A 13,706-nucleotide genomic window follows, 5' to 3' on the forward strand; every position below is an offset into this window, starting at 1 on the left:
ACATCTTACACACACGCATGCATTTAAACAAATGCATGCAATAAACAAATGTGGTAAAGGTGGCGTGCTTGCTGCCCATGCTGCAACACATCAGAGCACAGGAGTCGAAACCATGTGGTAGTCTGCTGACAAGGAATATTGTACCCAGGTGCAGTAGTGGGACAAGTTCTCTCAACACGGGAGATAAAGATTTTACCCGTGTGAAGGTCGTAAACTCGATATCCCTTGGTGCCATATGGATACCCAAGAAAAAGACACCGTGTGGCTCTTGCATCAAATGTTATTCTTACTATATTTTTCATGTCACATTTCTATCATCTTTTTAATAAAAATGAAACTCACATACGTTGATATATCTTATTTTTATTGAAAATATTATCCAAATATGATATGAAAAATGTGGCAAGCATATCATTACTAATGTGAACTGTGAAGCCAGCAGTCGGTCGGTCACTCCAATAACTTGGGGTGTAATCCGAGGTGGCTGATGATGTGAGGGAGACGCAAAGTCCCTCTATACGTGGAAGTTGTTCTCAAAAGCTCCAATCTTTGCAACTTTTACAAGAGAATTCCAAGGAATTGGATCCTCTCTTGAGCTCAAGCTCATAATCCTTCTGATCAACACATGTGAGCCGTTAGATTTTGATCAAATAGCTATAAACAGGAGATTATTCTAAAAATTATAATAATTGTAACCGTTAGATTAACATCTAACGGCTTACATGGGCTGGTCAGCAGGATCCTGATTTTGTTCTTAGGAGAGGATCCAATTCCTTCCAAGAGCATCCCAAAACGGATCACTTAACTCACTAATTGATTGACCCCCGGTACTAAAAGATAGCCGTTACACTTTGACCTTTTCTCCCACTTTAAAATCCGACCTTTCTTTCTCTCTGATTCCGTTCCACCATCAGAAAACACAAAAGATTTCAACTTTCTTCTTCTTCCTCTCCTCAACTTTTTTGTTTCAATGGCTAAAATAGCTCTCTCTCTCTTGTGCTCATGCTCTTGTCCTTCACTTTAGGTACTTCTCATATACCAAATTTGGTATAACCACACAAAGGACCAAACTTTAAGGGGTGTGATATCCACACACTCATTTTTACTTCTTATATACTCTTCTAATTTTCGACCATCGGATCAAATGAATTGAAGAAGATTAAGGAACATAAATCGACAAGAGGTGTGAGAAGTAAAAAAATAATGTGCGTGAATAACACATCCCAAATATTAGCTGAAACTCATTTTTTTATCACAACCAATCAATCATGATATGATTGAAATTATCACAGTTATGGTCCACAATACCATGCAATGTGCATCACGTGAGCTTCTGTCAGGTTACTCACCTCAGCTCCTCCCTGTGACGACTCACAGTCTAACACACGAGCTGCTGTCAGGTTGGGCAAAGATAGAGTCTAACAACGAGCTGCTGTCAGGTTGGGCAAAGATATGATCCATTAGTTTCAGTGCCTATAAACTATTCCTTCAGGCTCAATTTACGATATTTCCTCATATTTAAAAACTAATCATTGTTTTAGTTTATAATTGAAAATTATCCTTGCAAGCATTTTACCAAGACTGGTAGCCGTTCAGTGATTTGATAAATAAACGGATACAATGTTATCGACATATAGTTAAATATTCACAATAATAAACGGACACAATTTTTGATAACTTAAAAAGAATGAACAGTTTAGATTATGAGATTATTTTATAAAGGATGCCCAAATAAATAGTAAACATTATATTAAGTTATTAACTGGTTAGTGTTTGAACATTCCTATATATTTACCTTTGGGTGTTCCTTTTCGACTTAAAAAAAATTAGAGAGGTGTTGTTATCATTCTAAAACTTCTAATTAGCTTGCCATTGTTTTCTTTTTGTTTTTTTAATGCAAAGGTGAACACTCAGCCATTGAACTTTGCATATTATAATGTATACATATAAAACATATAATAAATTGATATCTGCACAGCTATTTTTTTATCTCCGGGCCTCAAGCGTCCTCACAACTATCATGTTAATGTGATTGTCCGATATAATCTAACTAGACCACATGATATATTTTCTTCTGTGTAATCCTACGCAGTTGACCTAATCCCATAAATTTACTAAAGTGCTCTAACATACGGTTATGAGAATTCAAACTTTTATACAAACAAGTACAGTACCTTACGCAACTGACCTAATTCGCATCTACACTTGTTGACAAAAAAAACAGAAAAAAAAGAAGACCTAACCCGCATCTACACATACACAAAATAATAATTATTTGGGTTAATATTTGTGTAGATTTATAATAAAAAAAAGTTGGGCAATAATTTTATCACACTACAATAATTTGCAAATGAGTAGGATTCTCTTATTTCCTGTTACCATTCTCTCTCATCCCCTCCTCTCACACTCTTCTTTTTGTCTTATTCTTTATACAAAAAATTCAAAACAAAATGTAGACACGGCGTAATCGCAACCGTTTAAATAGGAAGGGATGTAAGAGGAGAGAGATTAGGAGATGAGAGAATCCTACTCCATTTGCAAAAGAGGTAAAAAAAATCAGACAATAGAATAATATTCAGGACATTCTTGAGAGAAAAATCTTGATAGGTGGAAGATCCACTATCCATGTGATGACCACCAGTCGTTCAGAGGGAAATTGATTTTCTGGCTCTCATCTGACCAACAAACTTGAAAAATTGCAAGGACAAAGCATTTGCAACCATAAATACAATTCAAACCTAAAAGCACTTCACTTCCTCTTCAAACTTCTCCCCACAATACAAAGGCCCAACTCTTTTTCTGAGGGTCACTCATCTCTCTCACTCTCTCCAACTGATAAGGAGGAGCAAAGAGAACTCTCTCTCTCTCTCCTCTCTCAAAAATATATACATATACATACATACATATATATATATGTGTGTGTGTGTGTGTGCATGTGGGCTTCTTGGATTCACTCAATTGCTATTCCAACTTGTGCTCAATGTTAAAACAGAAACCATTCCCAGTGGCCCCATTTGATTTTTTTCGCAGAGTTTTCTTCATTACCCACAACTGTTTTAATGACCATTTTCTTGCTGGCGTTTCGTTTCTGAGAAAATTTTGGTGATTTTCCTTTCTGGGTTTTTGGTATTGGTGGTTTTGGCTTGTGGGTTATTGAGTTTTGGTGACCTTGGCTTCTGGGTTTTTTCTTTGAATGATGTCAATGACATGCCACACTCTTGATGGGAGAGCAGTGTTGGATTTTGTGGCTTGTGGGTGTTCTTCCAATGCTTTGTTGGATCGTTATTCGGTAAGGAATTACTCAAAGACAAACTCCATGGGGAGTTGTCGAGGTTATGGAGCTCGGCTGAATCGAATTCGGTGTGGAGTTTCTTCAATGAAAACAGCTGAGACTCCAGCACCGAAAAAGGCAGCTGAGGCTCTGCTAAATGGTAAGGCAATAGAACTTTTTGTTCCAAGTTTGAACTTTTAATTAATTCAATTTATTTCAATACCATATGAGTTACTTCTATCAAATGCTTGAAGTTACAGTTTTTTATTTTTTTTGTTCTTGTTTTTACCGTTGTAGGTGTTCCTCAAGGTCTTCCACTTGTCTTGAATTTAACTAAAGAATCCAGAAAGCCGGTTTCGCTGACAAATTTGTTTGAAGTTGTTGCTAATGACCTCCTGACATTGAATCAAAATCTTCAGTCAGTAAGTGCTCCTTTTGGATTTCCTGGTGCCGTGTGATACTTATATCTATTAGGAAGTGTATGGTGTAGAATGTCTCGTGCCGGGCCCAGCTGAGTTTAGTTTTAAACAATCTTTTTCCGCTTGATACTTATATCTATTAGATACTATGTTTGCTTTCAAGAACAAAAAGCACTTTGACCTTTTCTCTTGAGGCCCTTTAGAAAAAAAAGTCTCAACACTACTCTGAGAAACGAGAATACATGTGTGCATATGTTTGTTGGCGTGGTGATGTGCTTCGGTTAGAAGCTGGCAATTTGGCATCTTTTTTATGTTTTGACATCATGACGGATAACTCTTTATAGGTACATAGGTCCTTGTTAAAGCCAGAATCGTTTTGATAAATGTACTAATAAGTTGAAGTGTCAAGCTTATTTGGAGGTTGTCTTGCCCTTCCCATTTTATTGACCGTAGGTATGAATATAATCCTTGTTCACTTATTCTCTCCATGCCTTCCCATTATATGTAGATCATGCTGTTATCCATTTGATTGCTTATCAGTTATAGTTGAGCATGCATATCCAATCGCAAAAGTCAGAAGTCCCTTGTCCCAGCGGTTTGGGTAGGCAATATAAATCTTTACCCTGTTCTTTCTTGTTTACCTTATCCCATTTACGAATTTTCTTTATATTTTCGAAATCATCATCATCCCTGCCTTCATTCCCAATCTTGCCGATTCCAAAAGGAAGAAATTCGTGTGATTGTCTGTCCTGGTGGTGTTATATTCATTAGTTTGAGTGAGCTGCATTCTTGGGAACACTTTTCCAGTCTTGAGCTTGCTGTACAGTGAAAACTTCTTATCAATCATCCTGGTACTGTTAACTTTTTCCAGTCTCTCGCTGCCGATTATGGCACCCTTGTCATACCAAAATGGTCATAGACTTTATTTCTGATGTCCTATAGCGTACATGATTGTCTAATATAATAATTATAGTTGACTTAGCAAGTATTAAGAAAATCAACCATGTGAATATAATGTTTTATCGCATTACTCCTCGTGGTTCAGCTCGGCTTTATGATTAAAAAGTTGTGTGCTTGATGATTTATGGAAATTTTAGATTAGTGCACGTTAGTGTCAGGGTGACCTGTGCTGAGATTATATTATCAGGCCTTATTTTCTGTTTATATCTACTTTAAGTGGAAAGGATAGTTTGTGATAATATGCTTGTTTCAGATTGTTGGTGCAGAAAACCCCGTCTTAATGTCAGCTGCAGAGCAGATTTTTGGTGCTGGTGGGAAGAGGATGAGGCCTGCATTGGCGTTTCTAGTGTCCAGAGCAACAGCAGAACTAGTTGGGTTGAAGTGAGTTTGATCCAATGTTCTTAAGCAGTGAGTATTGTATGAGGTTAACAGATTTTGACTTCACTCTAAACTTTTCTGTTTAGGGAACTTACCAAAGAGCATCGGCGGTTGGCGGAGATAATTGAAATGATCCATACAGCTAGCTTAATACACGATGATGTATTGGATGAAAGTGACATGCGACGAGGTAGACATCTTTATCTTCTTATATATGTCAGTTTTAAAGTTATAGAGATGTCTGTGTCAAAATATATCACAGACCTAACCTTTGGCCCAAAATTTTAGCTACTACGGTACCTGTCCATAAATTCTCAACAAACTTTCTACCTTAAATTCCTCGTTCTTATGAATGCCTGAAATGTCTGCAACGGTTGAGGGCAGCGGCTATCTAGAAATCATTGCCAGTGAATGTCTAGCACAAAGCGACTACCACATATTGCTCATGCTTTTATTATTTTATAGTGTTTCATTTAGTTGTTTTCTTTTATCCCCATAGATCCAATTCCAATGAATTCGATCCTTATTTGCAGGGAAAGAAAGCGTTCATCAAATGTTTGGTACAAGAGTGGCAGTTCTTGCTGGGGACTTCATGTTTGCACAGTCGTCATGGTATCTTGCAAATCTAGAAAACCTTCAGGTCATCAAGCTCATCAGCCAGGTAAGTTGTGTCATGTTTATACTCTCGAAGCCTTCATGGACTGCGATCTTGTTTCTAAAAGACTTCAAACTCAAAAGTTGAAGAATAAAACAATTAGAAAGAGGTTGCAGTCTGTTGCATACTTGCAACCTTTAATTTAGACGTAATTCTGTTAATGCTATGGCAGGTTATCAAAGATTTTGCAAGTGGTGAGATAAAGCAGGCATCTAACTTGTTTGATTGCGATGTCGAACTTGAGGAGTACTTGCTTAAAAGCTACTACAAAACAGCATCGTTAATTGCTGCAAGTACCAAAGGAGCTGCTATTTTTAGTGGGGTTGACAACTACGTAACGGAAAAAATGTACGATTATGGCAAGAATCTTGGTCTGTCCTTCCAAGTTGTTGATGACATATTGGATTTCACACAGTCCGCGGAGCAGCTGGGTAAGCCTGCTGGAACTGACCTCGCCAAAGGAAACCTGACAGCCCCTGTTATATTTGCTTTGAAGAAAGAACCAAAACTAAGAGATATAATCGATTCAGAATTCAGCGAGACTGGTTCTCTCGACGAAGCCATTGCATTGGTTAAGGCTTGTGGGGGGATTGAACAAGCACAAGAATTAGCGAAAGAGAAAGCTCATCTTGCAATCCAAAATCTCGAGTGTCTTCCCAAGACTGCTTTTCGATTGGCTCTGGAAGATATGGTGATGTTTAATCTTCAACGGATTGATTAGAGGGCTAATTTTTTTTTGGAAAGCCTTTATAGCTGTGGTAAGCATAAAGGAAGAAAGGTAAAAGATTGAAAGCTTCAACCGTTGCAAGCACTTTTCTGCAAATGTACAAAAAGTGCTTCTGGGTAAAGGTATATATGCTATAGCTGAAGCTCATTATAGTGTTGATTTAATTACACCTTCTTCATAAATTGGCATAAAAATGAAATTAATACTTCACCATTGTTGGACAATAAAATTCTGAGGTCATCAATAATTTTCACCAAAAATATTCCCTTGTTGTTCTTTGAACTTCAACAATTCCATGTTTGGTATATCATTCGTGCGTGCACGGAAATGATTGTCACATAAGAAATTTCTCGTAAATTTATTATGTCTTGATTCTTAAGTTTTTGTGATATTTGAGTACCTTCAGAAAAAGAAAAAAAAAAGAAAAAAAAAAGGAGAGTATATGCAATTTAGGTTTGTTCTTTTGAAGTCATTGAATATTGATATTCAATTCGATCTAAGGTATTAAATATCGATGATATCGGAAATATCGGTAGTTCAAAAACACGGAAATTTCGATGGAAATATCGGGATATTATCGATATCGATAAACATTGAATAAAAACCACGGAAATTGTAAGAAAAACTTGGAAATTTTTATTGAAACTTTGCAGGATGTTTATGTAGTCAATTATCTATTAGTTTATCACAAAAAAATTGGATGGAAATGCATTGCATGATAGATATAACTGATTTAAGTTGATTATATAGCGAGCTGGCAAACATTGTGAGTGTAGAAAATATGTAGTAATTAATGAAAGAAGTTTAAGCACACCATAATCATTTATATATAATGAATTAGTACAATATTTTACACTTTATACATTGTATGGTAAGATACATGAGTGACTTAGCAAGGTCTAAAATATCGATGATATCGGAAATATCGGTAGTCCAAAAAAATATCAGTAGTCCAAAAACACGGAAATTTCGATGGAAATATCGGGATATTATGGATATTTTAGACCATGTCGATCCAATGTTGAAATCCAACCAATCCAAAAAAAAAAAAAAAAAAAAAAATCAAATGATCAATTTTATTATGAAGGAATGATCTAAAATATCAAATTTAAGTTTTTGGCTAAAATACGTCCCTAAATTGATATTTAATGACCATATCCGACCGTCAATGGTTGAACCATATCAAGTTTGTAGAAGTACCACAAAAAACTTTCTTTTATTATAGTAGTCCCCCGCCGATCTTTCATTTTATTAAGAAATATAAGGGCAAGAAAAAGGAAAAATACAAGCGGGGGACAAAGCCAAGATTATCAATGACAAAATGATCAATGAAACCGATAATAAGGGCAAAATGAAATGTCACGAGCATGGGTAGAGACAACAAAATTTGGAACTGGAGACCACCAGTGATAAGCATAACTTCTGCCCCAAATGAAGCTAAAGAATAAGCAACTAGATTTTCTTGTCGATAAATATGTATACATATAAATCACTTTTGACAAAATCATTAAAGAGGATTTTACCAATCCACCATAAGAAACCAAGAGACCGCATTAGGAGTCTTGAAAAGATAATGAATAACTAACATGAAATATGTTTCAATCCATATATCCTTCCAATCTCTGACTACAAATAAAAAGCTTCAATTATTAATAAATTTTTTACATTCTTCTTAGGAAAAAAACTTGCAAAATCACTTATGAGTTGAAGTGCTTATTAGATAAGCATTTTTAGAGAGGTCCGTTGGTTTAAAAAAAAAAAAACTAAATTAAATGGGTTAGGTTGGATCATATGTTCTGATTGTGGAGCGGCCCAATTCCACCCGCTAAATTATAGTTTAACCCGACCCTTTCGTTTGCTCGTCCCCGTTTTCCCTTGGCCTGATACACAAATTCCTTCGGCCTTTCCTGATGGCAAAATAAGCCGTGGATCTGTCAGCAACTACATCAAAGTTCATGCGTTTGCTCCACGTCACTGACGCCTACCTTTGCTCCTCCACCCTGGTTCGTTTCTAAACCCTAAACCCTAAATAGGTCTGATGTCAAACACGTCGAATTCGGGGTTACGGGTCAAATTTGGATTGGATCAGATATAGCCCATGGGTCGGATCCTGGTTTGCATCGGGTATGGAGTCGGGTCGGATTCGGGTCGGGTATGAACATCGGGTCGAATCTGGGTTTTTGGATCGGGTCGGTTTTGACCTGGATACCCTAAACCCTAAAACCCTTAAAACCTTAAACCCTAAACCCTTAAAACCCTTAAAACCTTAAACCCTAAACCCTAAACCCTAAACCCTAAACCCTAACCCCTAACCCCTAACCTAAACCCAAACCCAAACCCCTAAATCCTAAATCCGAAACCCCAACCCCCTAAACCCTAAACCCTAACCCCAAAATCCTAAATCCGAAACCCCAACCCCCTAAACCCTAAACCCTAAACCCTAAACCCTAACCGTAACCGTAACCCTGAACCGTCAACTCTAAACCCTTCTCTCGACCCCGACATCACCACCACCCACCACCACCAAATTCACCACCCACCGCACAAAATCTTCCAAACACTTCCTCGGATTCGTCGAATTTCTTACAAAATTTACAGCCATTCAAGCTTTCTAGAGAGAGAGAGAGAGAGAGAGAGGAGATGAGGCTTCTGAGCGACTGGGGACAATGGAGAAACGTAGCAAAAGAAGCCATGGATCTGTCAGTAACATTAGCAAAGTTCATGGGTTTGCTCCACGCCACCGACGCCAACCTCTGCTCCTCTACGGCCCCAGTATGCTCCCTACCCTGAACATCTCCGGCATGCTTCTCTCCGAACACGTGTCTGGTCGCATTGGGATGGTGGGTTCCGGCGATTTGGTCCTGGTTTGGTCTCCGACGGACCCTCGGAAGATTGTGACCAAGCGTGTCCTGGGTATGCAGGGTGATAAAGTCACCTACTTTGTCGATCCCAAGCACAGCGACAGGTAGCAGACGACTGTGGTATGTGCAATTTTTACTGTTTTTTTTGTTCTAGTTTGTTGATTTTATGGTTTTGGTAAAATTTTTGTGATTGCAATGAAATTTTCACTGCATTTTGTACTTTGGGAGTGTTGGTTTTGTTGTAAAACAAGTAATTCATCTACATTTTTTAAAAAGGTTAGTAACTTGTAATTTGAATGGCATGTTCTTGGTGGTTTTAATGGCTTGTTCTTAATTGAAGATGCATTGGACGTTTCGGTTCAATAGAGCTCCATTTAGGAGTAGTGCGTATAGATTTGAATGAAGAAAATTGAGGTTTCATTATAAAACCAATAAGAAATATAGGAAGTAGCACAACCTCTTATAAGCCCTCATGCAAGATCCCCTCCTCCCATAAATGTGGGACTCATTCTCAACATTGAATGGCTGCTGGATCATTGAGGTTGTGATAATCACTAACATATTTGTATACTGGCGGTTGGGACGGCCATCGACAGTTTTTTAACAAAACTTAGTGGCCATCTAACATATTTGACACAACCTTCTTATTCCGATCATGACGTGTAGCATATTATCAATCGAAATGCTAGTTTTGACAAGTTTTATTATCCTGTGTTCTACCTGTACACAAATTCTTTTCTTTGGGTGCTTTTCGGATTCAGAGTAGGCTGTCATGTGTGTTAAGCACCTTGAGTTATATTATGATCAAGCAATTCAAAGTAGAGCTCAAAAGCTTCTTCCCTTGTTTCTGATCTTAAAGCTGTTAGTTTCCTCTCCTACGAACAATGTTCACGCGCACGAAGAAGCACACACGCTCTGTTCCATACTTCGACTCAAAAACAATGTAAGCGCAAATCGTTAAGCCTAAAACTTTTTTATTCAACACCAATAAACGTATTACTTTTTACCATAACCAGAAGAAGAAGGGAATGACCAGTCTGTCGTATTCCGATCAGTAACATAGCAACAGATGAACTTTACTGACTTCTGCAGTCTTATCAGCAATCTGCAAGGAAAACAAGCGATGAATAGAAAAGGTCACTAACAGAAAGTAGAGTCGTAAGTTCCAACAGTGAACTGAAACAGAACTACGGAAACTTAGTATGGGAGGTTCTATCGGTCTGGAGAAATCAGAAATTAATTAAACGAAAAACCAAGAGTCGATTGCACTGAATTGCCAAAGCAGCAAATTAACAAGATCAAGCAAAACAGATCAGATAGGGCAGGCAGATAGAGATAAGGACAGTGAATTACACAATGTTCTAATAAGTCCTGCTTCTGACATTGCAAATATTGTTCGTCATCACATGATAACTAGCACTATTTCTAGACAGCCAGCATTACCCCGTTAATCAATATAGTGTAATATATCACTGCATACCTCTGTTATCAAATGGTAAACATGAGCAGTTAATGCAACCTTCACCAAGAAGGTCAAAACACTAGCCACCGAATCTCGGAACTCAATCTCCTTATTGAGTACTTAATTTACAGATATGAAAATGATACACCTAAGTAATTATTCCTGGAAATGAGCAACAAAAGGATAAATGATTCATGCTTTAAGTACAAGTCATCTAACAGCACTCGGCACATCAACCGCCATAACATTATAGAGTCATTATCGAATCCTAGAGACTTGTTCAAAATAATTCTTGGAGCCACAGAAAAAAAAGAAACAAAAGGGGCGAGGGGACGAGAATTCCATCACTGCTAAATGAAATTTGAGTGATGTCAACACTACTAGATGATTCAAGAAAACTGACTTCTAGTGCAATCAGAATTTTACCTTTGTTTCATCCAAGCACAAACTATTAAGTTCCTCCTCTTCATAACCTTTCCCCTTTGAAAAATTCCATACAGATTGCTAAGTCTAGTGTCTTTGGAAGCAGAAGCCATTTTATTGTTTAAAAGAAGCATCTGCAAAAGAAACTTATCGCATTTGCATACAGTTTCTTCCTCTATTTCTCCTGAAAGTTAATTATCGAGCCTAACAGCTACTTCTCTGTTTCGGGCCACTATTTCCTTTCTTCTAATTAGACCCTATTTCTAATTCCATCGTTTTCAAATACCACAACAAACTTGTAGAAATGGTGACAATCGCCATCCAAGACGGCCAATTTTCAAGCTTGTGTAAACAACCTGTCGACATTGCTGGCAACAGGCTTGGCAAAGAAATCTAAGATGTCGTATCAAACCCCATACACAATGACATTTTGAAGACTCTGTGACGCTCGCAACCGAAACTTGTACAACTATAAAAACTTAGCTTCTTGATAATTACCAAGGTTTTCATTTCGCAATTAAACATTTTCGCCATTTCCTCAGCATCAAATCTCTTCCACAGCACTAAAGTTTTGATTTCCGTAAGAAACCGATTGCAGTAACGAACAAATGACACATAAATATTCAAAAACATAAAAATTAGCAGACCATCACAAAACCCATTTCTGAAAGCGAAGAAATTGCAAACAAAAAGGAGAGAAAACAATAGAAACGAAGAGCTTGAGAACTTACCGTTTTGGGAGGCTACCAAGACGCTTTCTTAACGCCATTCAGCATGCCTTTGGAGGCGAGAGCACGGAAAACGATACGGGACATACGGAAGGTCTCGTAGACGGCGCGTGGGCGGCCGGAGAAGATGCAGCGGTTCCTGACGCGCGTGAAGGAGCTGTTCCGGGGCAGCTTGGAGAGCTTGAAGCGGTTCTCCTCGCGCAGATCGCTGGGAAGGGTTGGGTCCTTGCAGAGGGCCTTGTACAGGTTCCGCCTTAGCTCGTATTTCGCCGCCAGCAAGCGGCGGTGGTGGTCTCGAATGTTGGCATTTTCTTCAGACACTGACATCGCTGCTCTTTTGGGTCAAATGGCACATTCTCTGATTTTGGTCGATGTCGGGTCCTAGGGTTTTAAGCTTTGAAGACCTGTCAAACCGGGTCGGATTTTTACAACAGGCTTTTCTGAAACGAATAGTAGAAGCCCAACTAAAAAGATTCACACTAAAAGGCGCCATTCAAACTTCAAATCGGTGCCTTTCTCTTCTGTACTTTTAACAATAATCTCCAGTGCTTTCAGTCTCATAGCGTTCCATCGTTATCATCTAAAAGATGGGAGATTAATTTGCTTCAGACCTACGTGTTTCATGTTAAAATAAAAAAAAAAAAAACTTTCAAATTAGAGTGTGTATATATATAGGAAATCTTTAAGGGAAGAGATTCTATTTTTTTTCTATAAAAATGGGAATTAGTTGTGGGATCTACACTACATCGAACTTTAACGATCCGAACTGTCTATTTTTCAAGTTGCAACTCATAGATCATCCTTGCAAAATATTAGCTAAATCGGAAATGTTTAAGACGTCTAATTGGGTTTAAAGAAATTAATGAATACTTTGTTATATAAGAAACAATGAAATTTTATCTTGATAATTAAATAGGCAAATGGGGGTAAGGCTAGCCGACATTCACCTCTCCCAGACCTTGCGTAAAGCGGGAGCCTTGTGCACTGGGTACGACCTTTAATTAAATAGGCAAATGATTTCGGATTGAATTGAATTTTTACAAGGATGATCTATGAATCGAAACTTACAAATAAACGGTTCGGACCGTTGAAGTTCGACTTGGAGTGGGCCCCACACAAAATCCCCATTTAAAAAAAAATGGGAATCTATTTGCATAAAGTGCCTATATATATAGGAAAAGGATCCTCGCCCTGAGGATCCTGTGATAGTGACCGTTTATCGTATATCGTGCGGTCAGTTTTTGTTAGGTACTATTTATATTTAATTTTAAATTTTAAAATTTGAAATTATTTATGACCGATCCTTTTCGATATATATACACTAGAAGATGAGCACAGACTTTGTCAAAAGATACAAAATTACTATTTTGCCCTCCTCATGTCAACATTGTGTATTCAAAAGTGAGGGCAAAATTGGAAAAAAGGGCAAAAAGTTGACAAGCCCTCTCCTCTTACTAGAATAAATATACACTTACAACTTTAAGGTGACTTAGCGCATCAAAAGTTGGTTTAGTGCTTCCAAAGACTTACAAAACTTCTTATTGTGCTCGAGTTTGCCAATTCTGATTTTGACTTGGTAAAACCATTGCCCAAACAAGCAACACTGAAGTGGTCTCTTGCCCAGCAAAGTAAAACAGCTTTCACTCTTCAATCACATCTTCAATGCTCATTCCAATGTTTTTGTTGTCCCCATGCTCCTCAATTTCCTTCAAGTTGGACTCCAAAACTATACCCAATCAGTCATCTTTAGTACCTTCACCTCACTTTATCATCTTCTCTCTTCTTATCTATAACACCCATGAGTAAACCTTTTATATCTCAA

General features: G+C 37.8%; 1 protein-coding gene and 1 long non-coding RNA gene across 2 annotated transcripts; one reads left to right on the forward strand and one right to left on the reverse strand.

Annotated features, from left to right (window-relative positions):
* The first annotated feature begins 2,566 nt into the window (after nt 1-2,566).
* On the forward strand, nt 2,567-6,670 carry LOC103427372 (solanesyl diphosphate synthase 2, chloroplastic-like). The gene is made up of 6 exons (XM_029100308.2): nt 2,567-3,431; nt 3,569-3,693; nt 4,904-5,031; nt 5,115-5,218; nt 5,562-5,689; nt 5,856-6,670. Exons 1-6 carry the CDS (start codon nt 3,194-3,196, stop codon nt 6,402-6,404), a joined length of 1,272 nt encoding a protein of 423 aa, XP_028956141.2. The 5' UTR covers nt 2,567-3,193; the 3' UTR covers nt 6,405-6,670.
* A 3,558-nt stretch (nt 6,671-10,228) lies between these two features.
* On the reverse strand, nt 10,229-12,346 carry LOC103432105 (uncharacterized). Its single transcript, XR_528970.4, has 2 exons — nt 11,888-12,346; nt 10,229-10,376 (listed from the first exon to the last, which is right to left on the reverse strand). It is a non-coding gene; the product is annotated as an uncharacterized lncRNA (long non-coding RNA).
* Nucleotides 12,347-13,706: the final 1,360 nt, after the last annotated feature.

The sequence above is a fragment of the Malus domestica genome, chromosome 03 (assembly GCF_042453785.1).
Source record: "Malus domestica chromosome 03, GDT2T_hap1".
NCBI classification, from domain to species: Eukaryota; Viridiplantae; Streptophyta; class Magnoliopsida; order Rosales; family Rosaceae; genus Malus; species Malus domestica.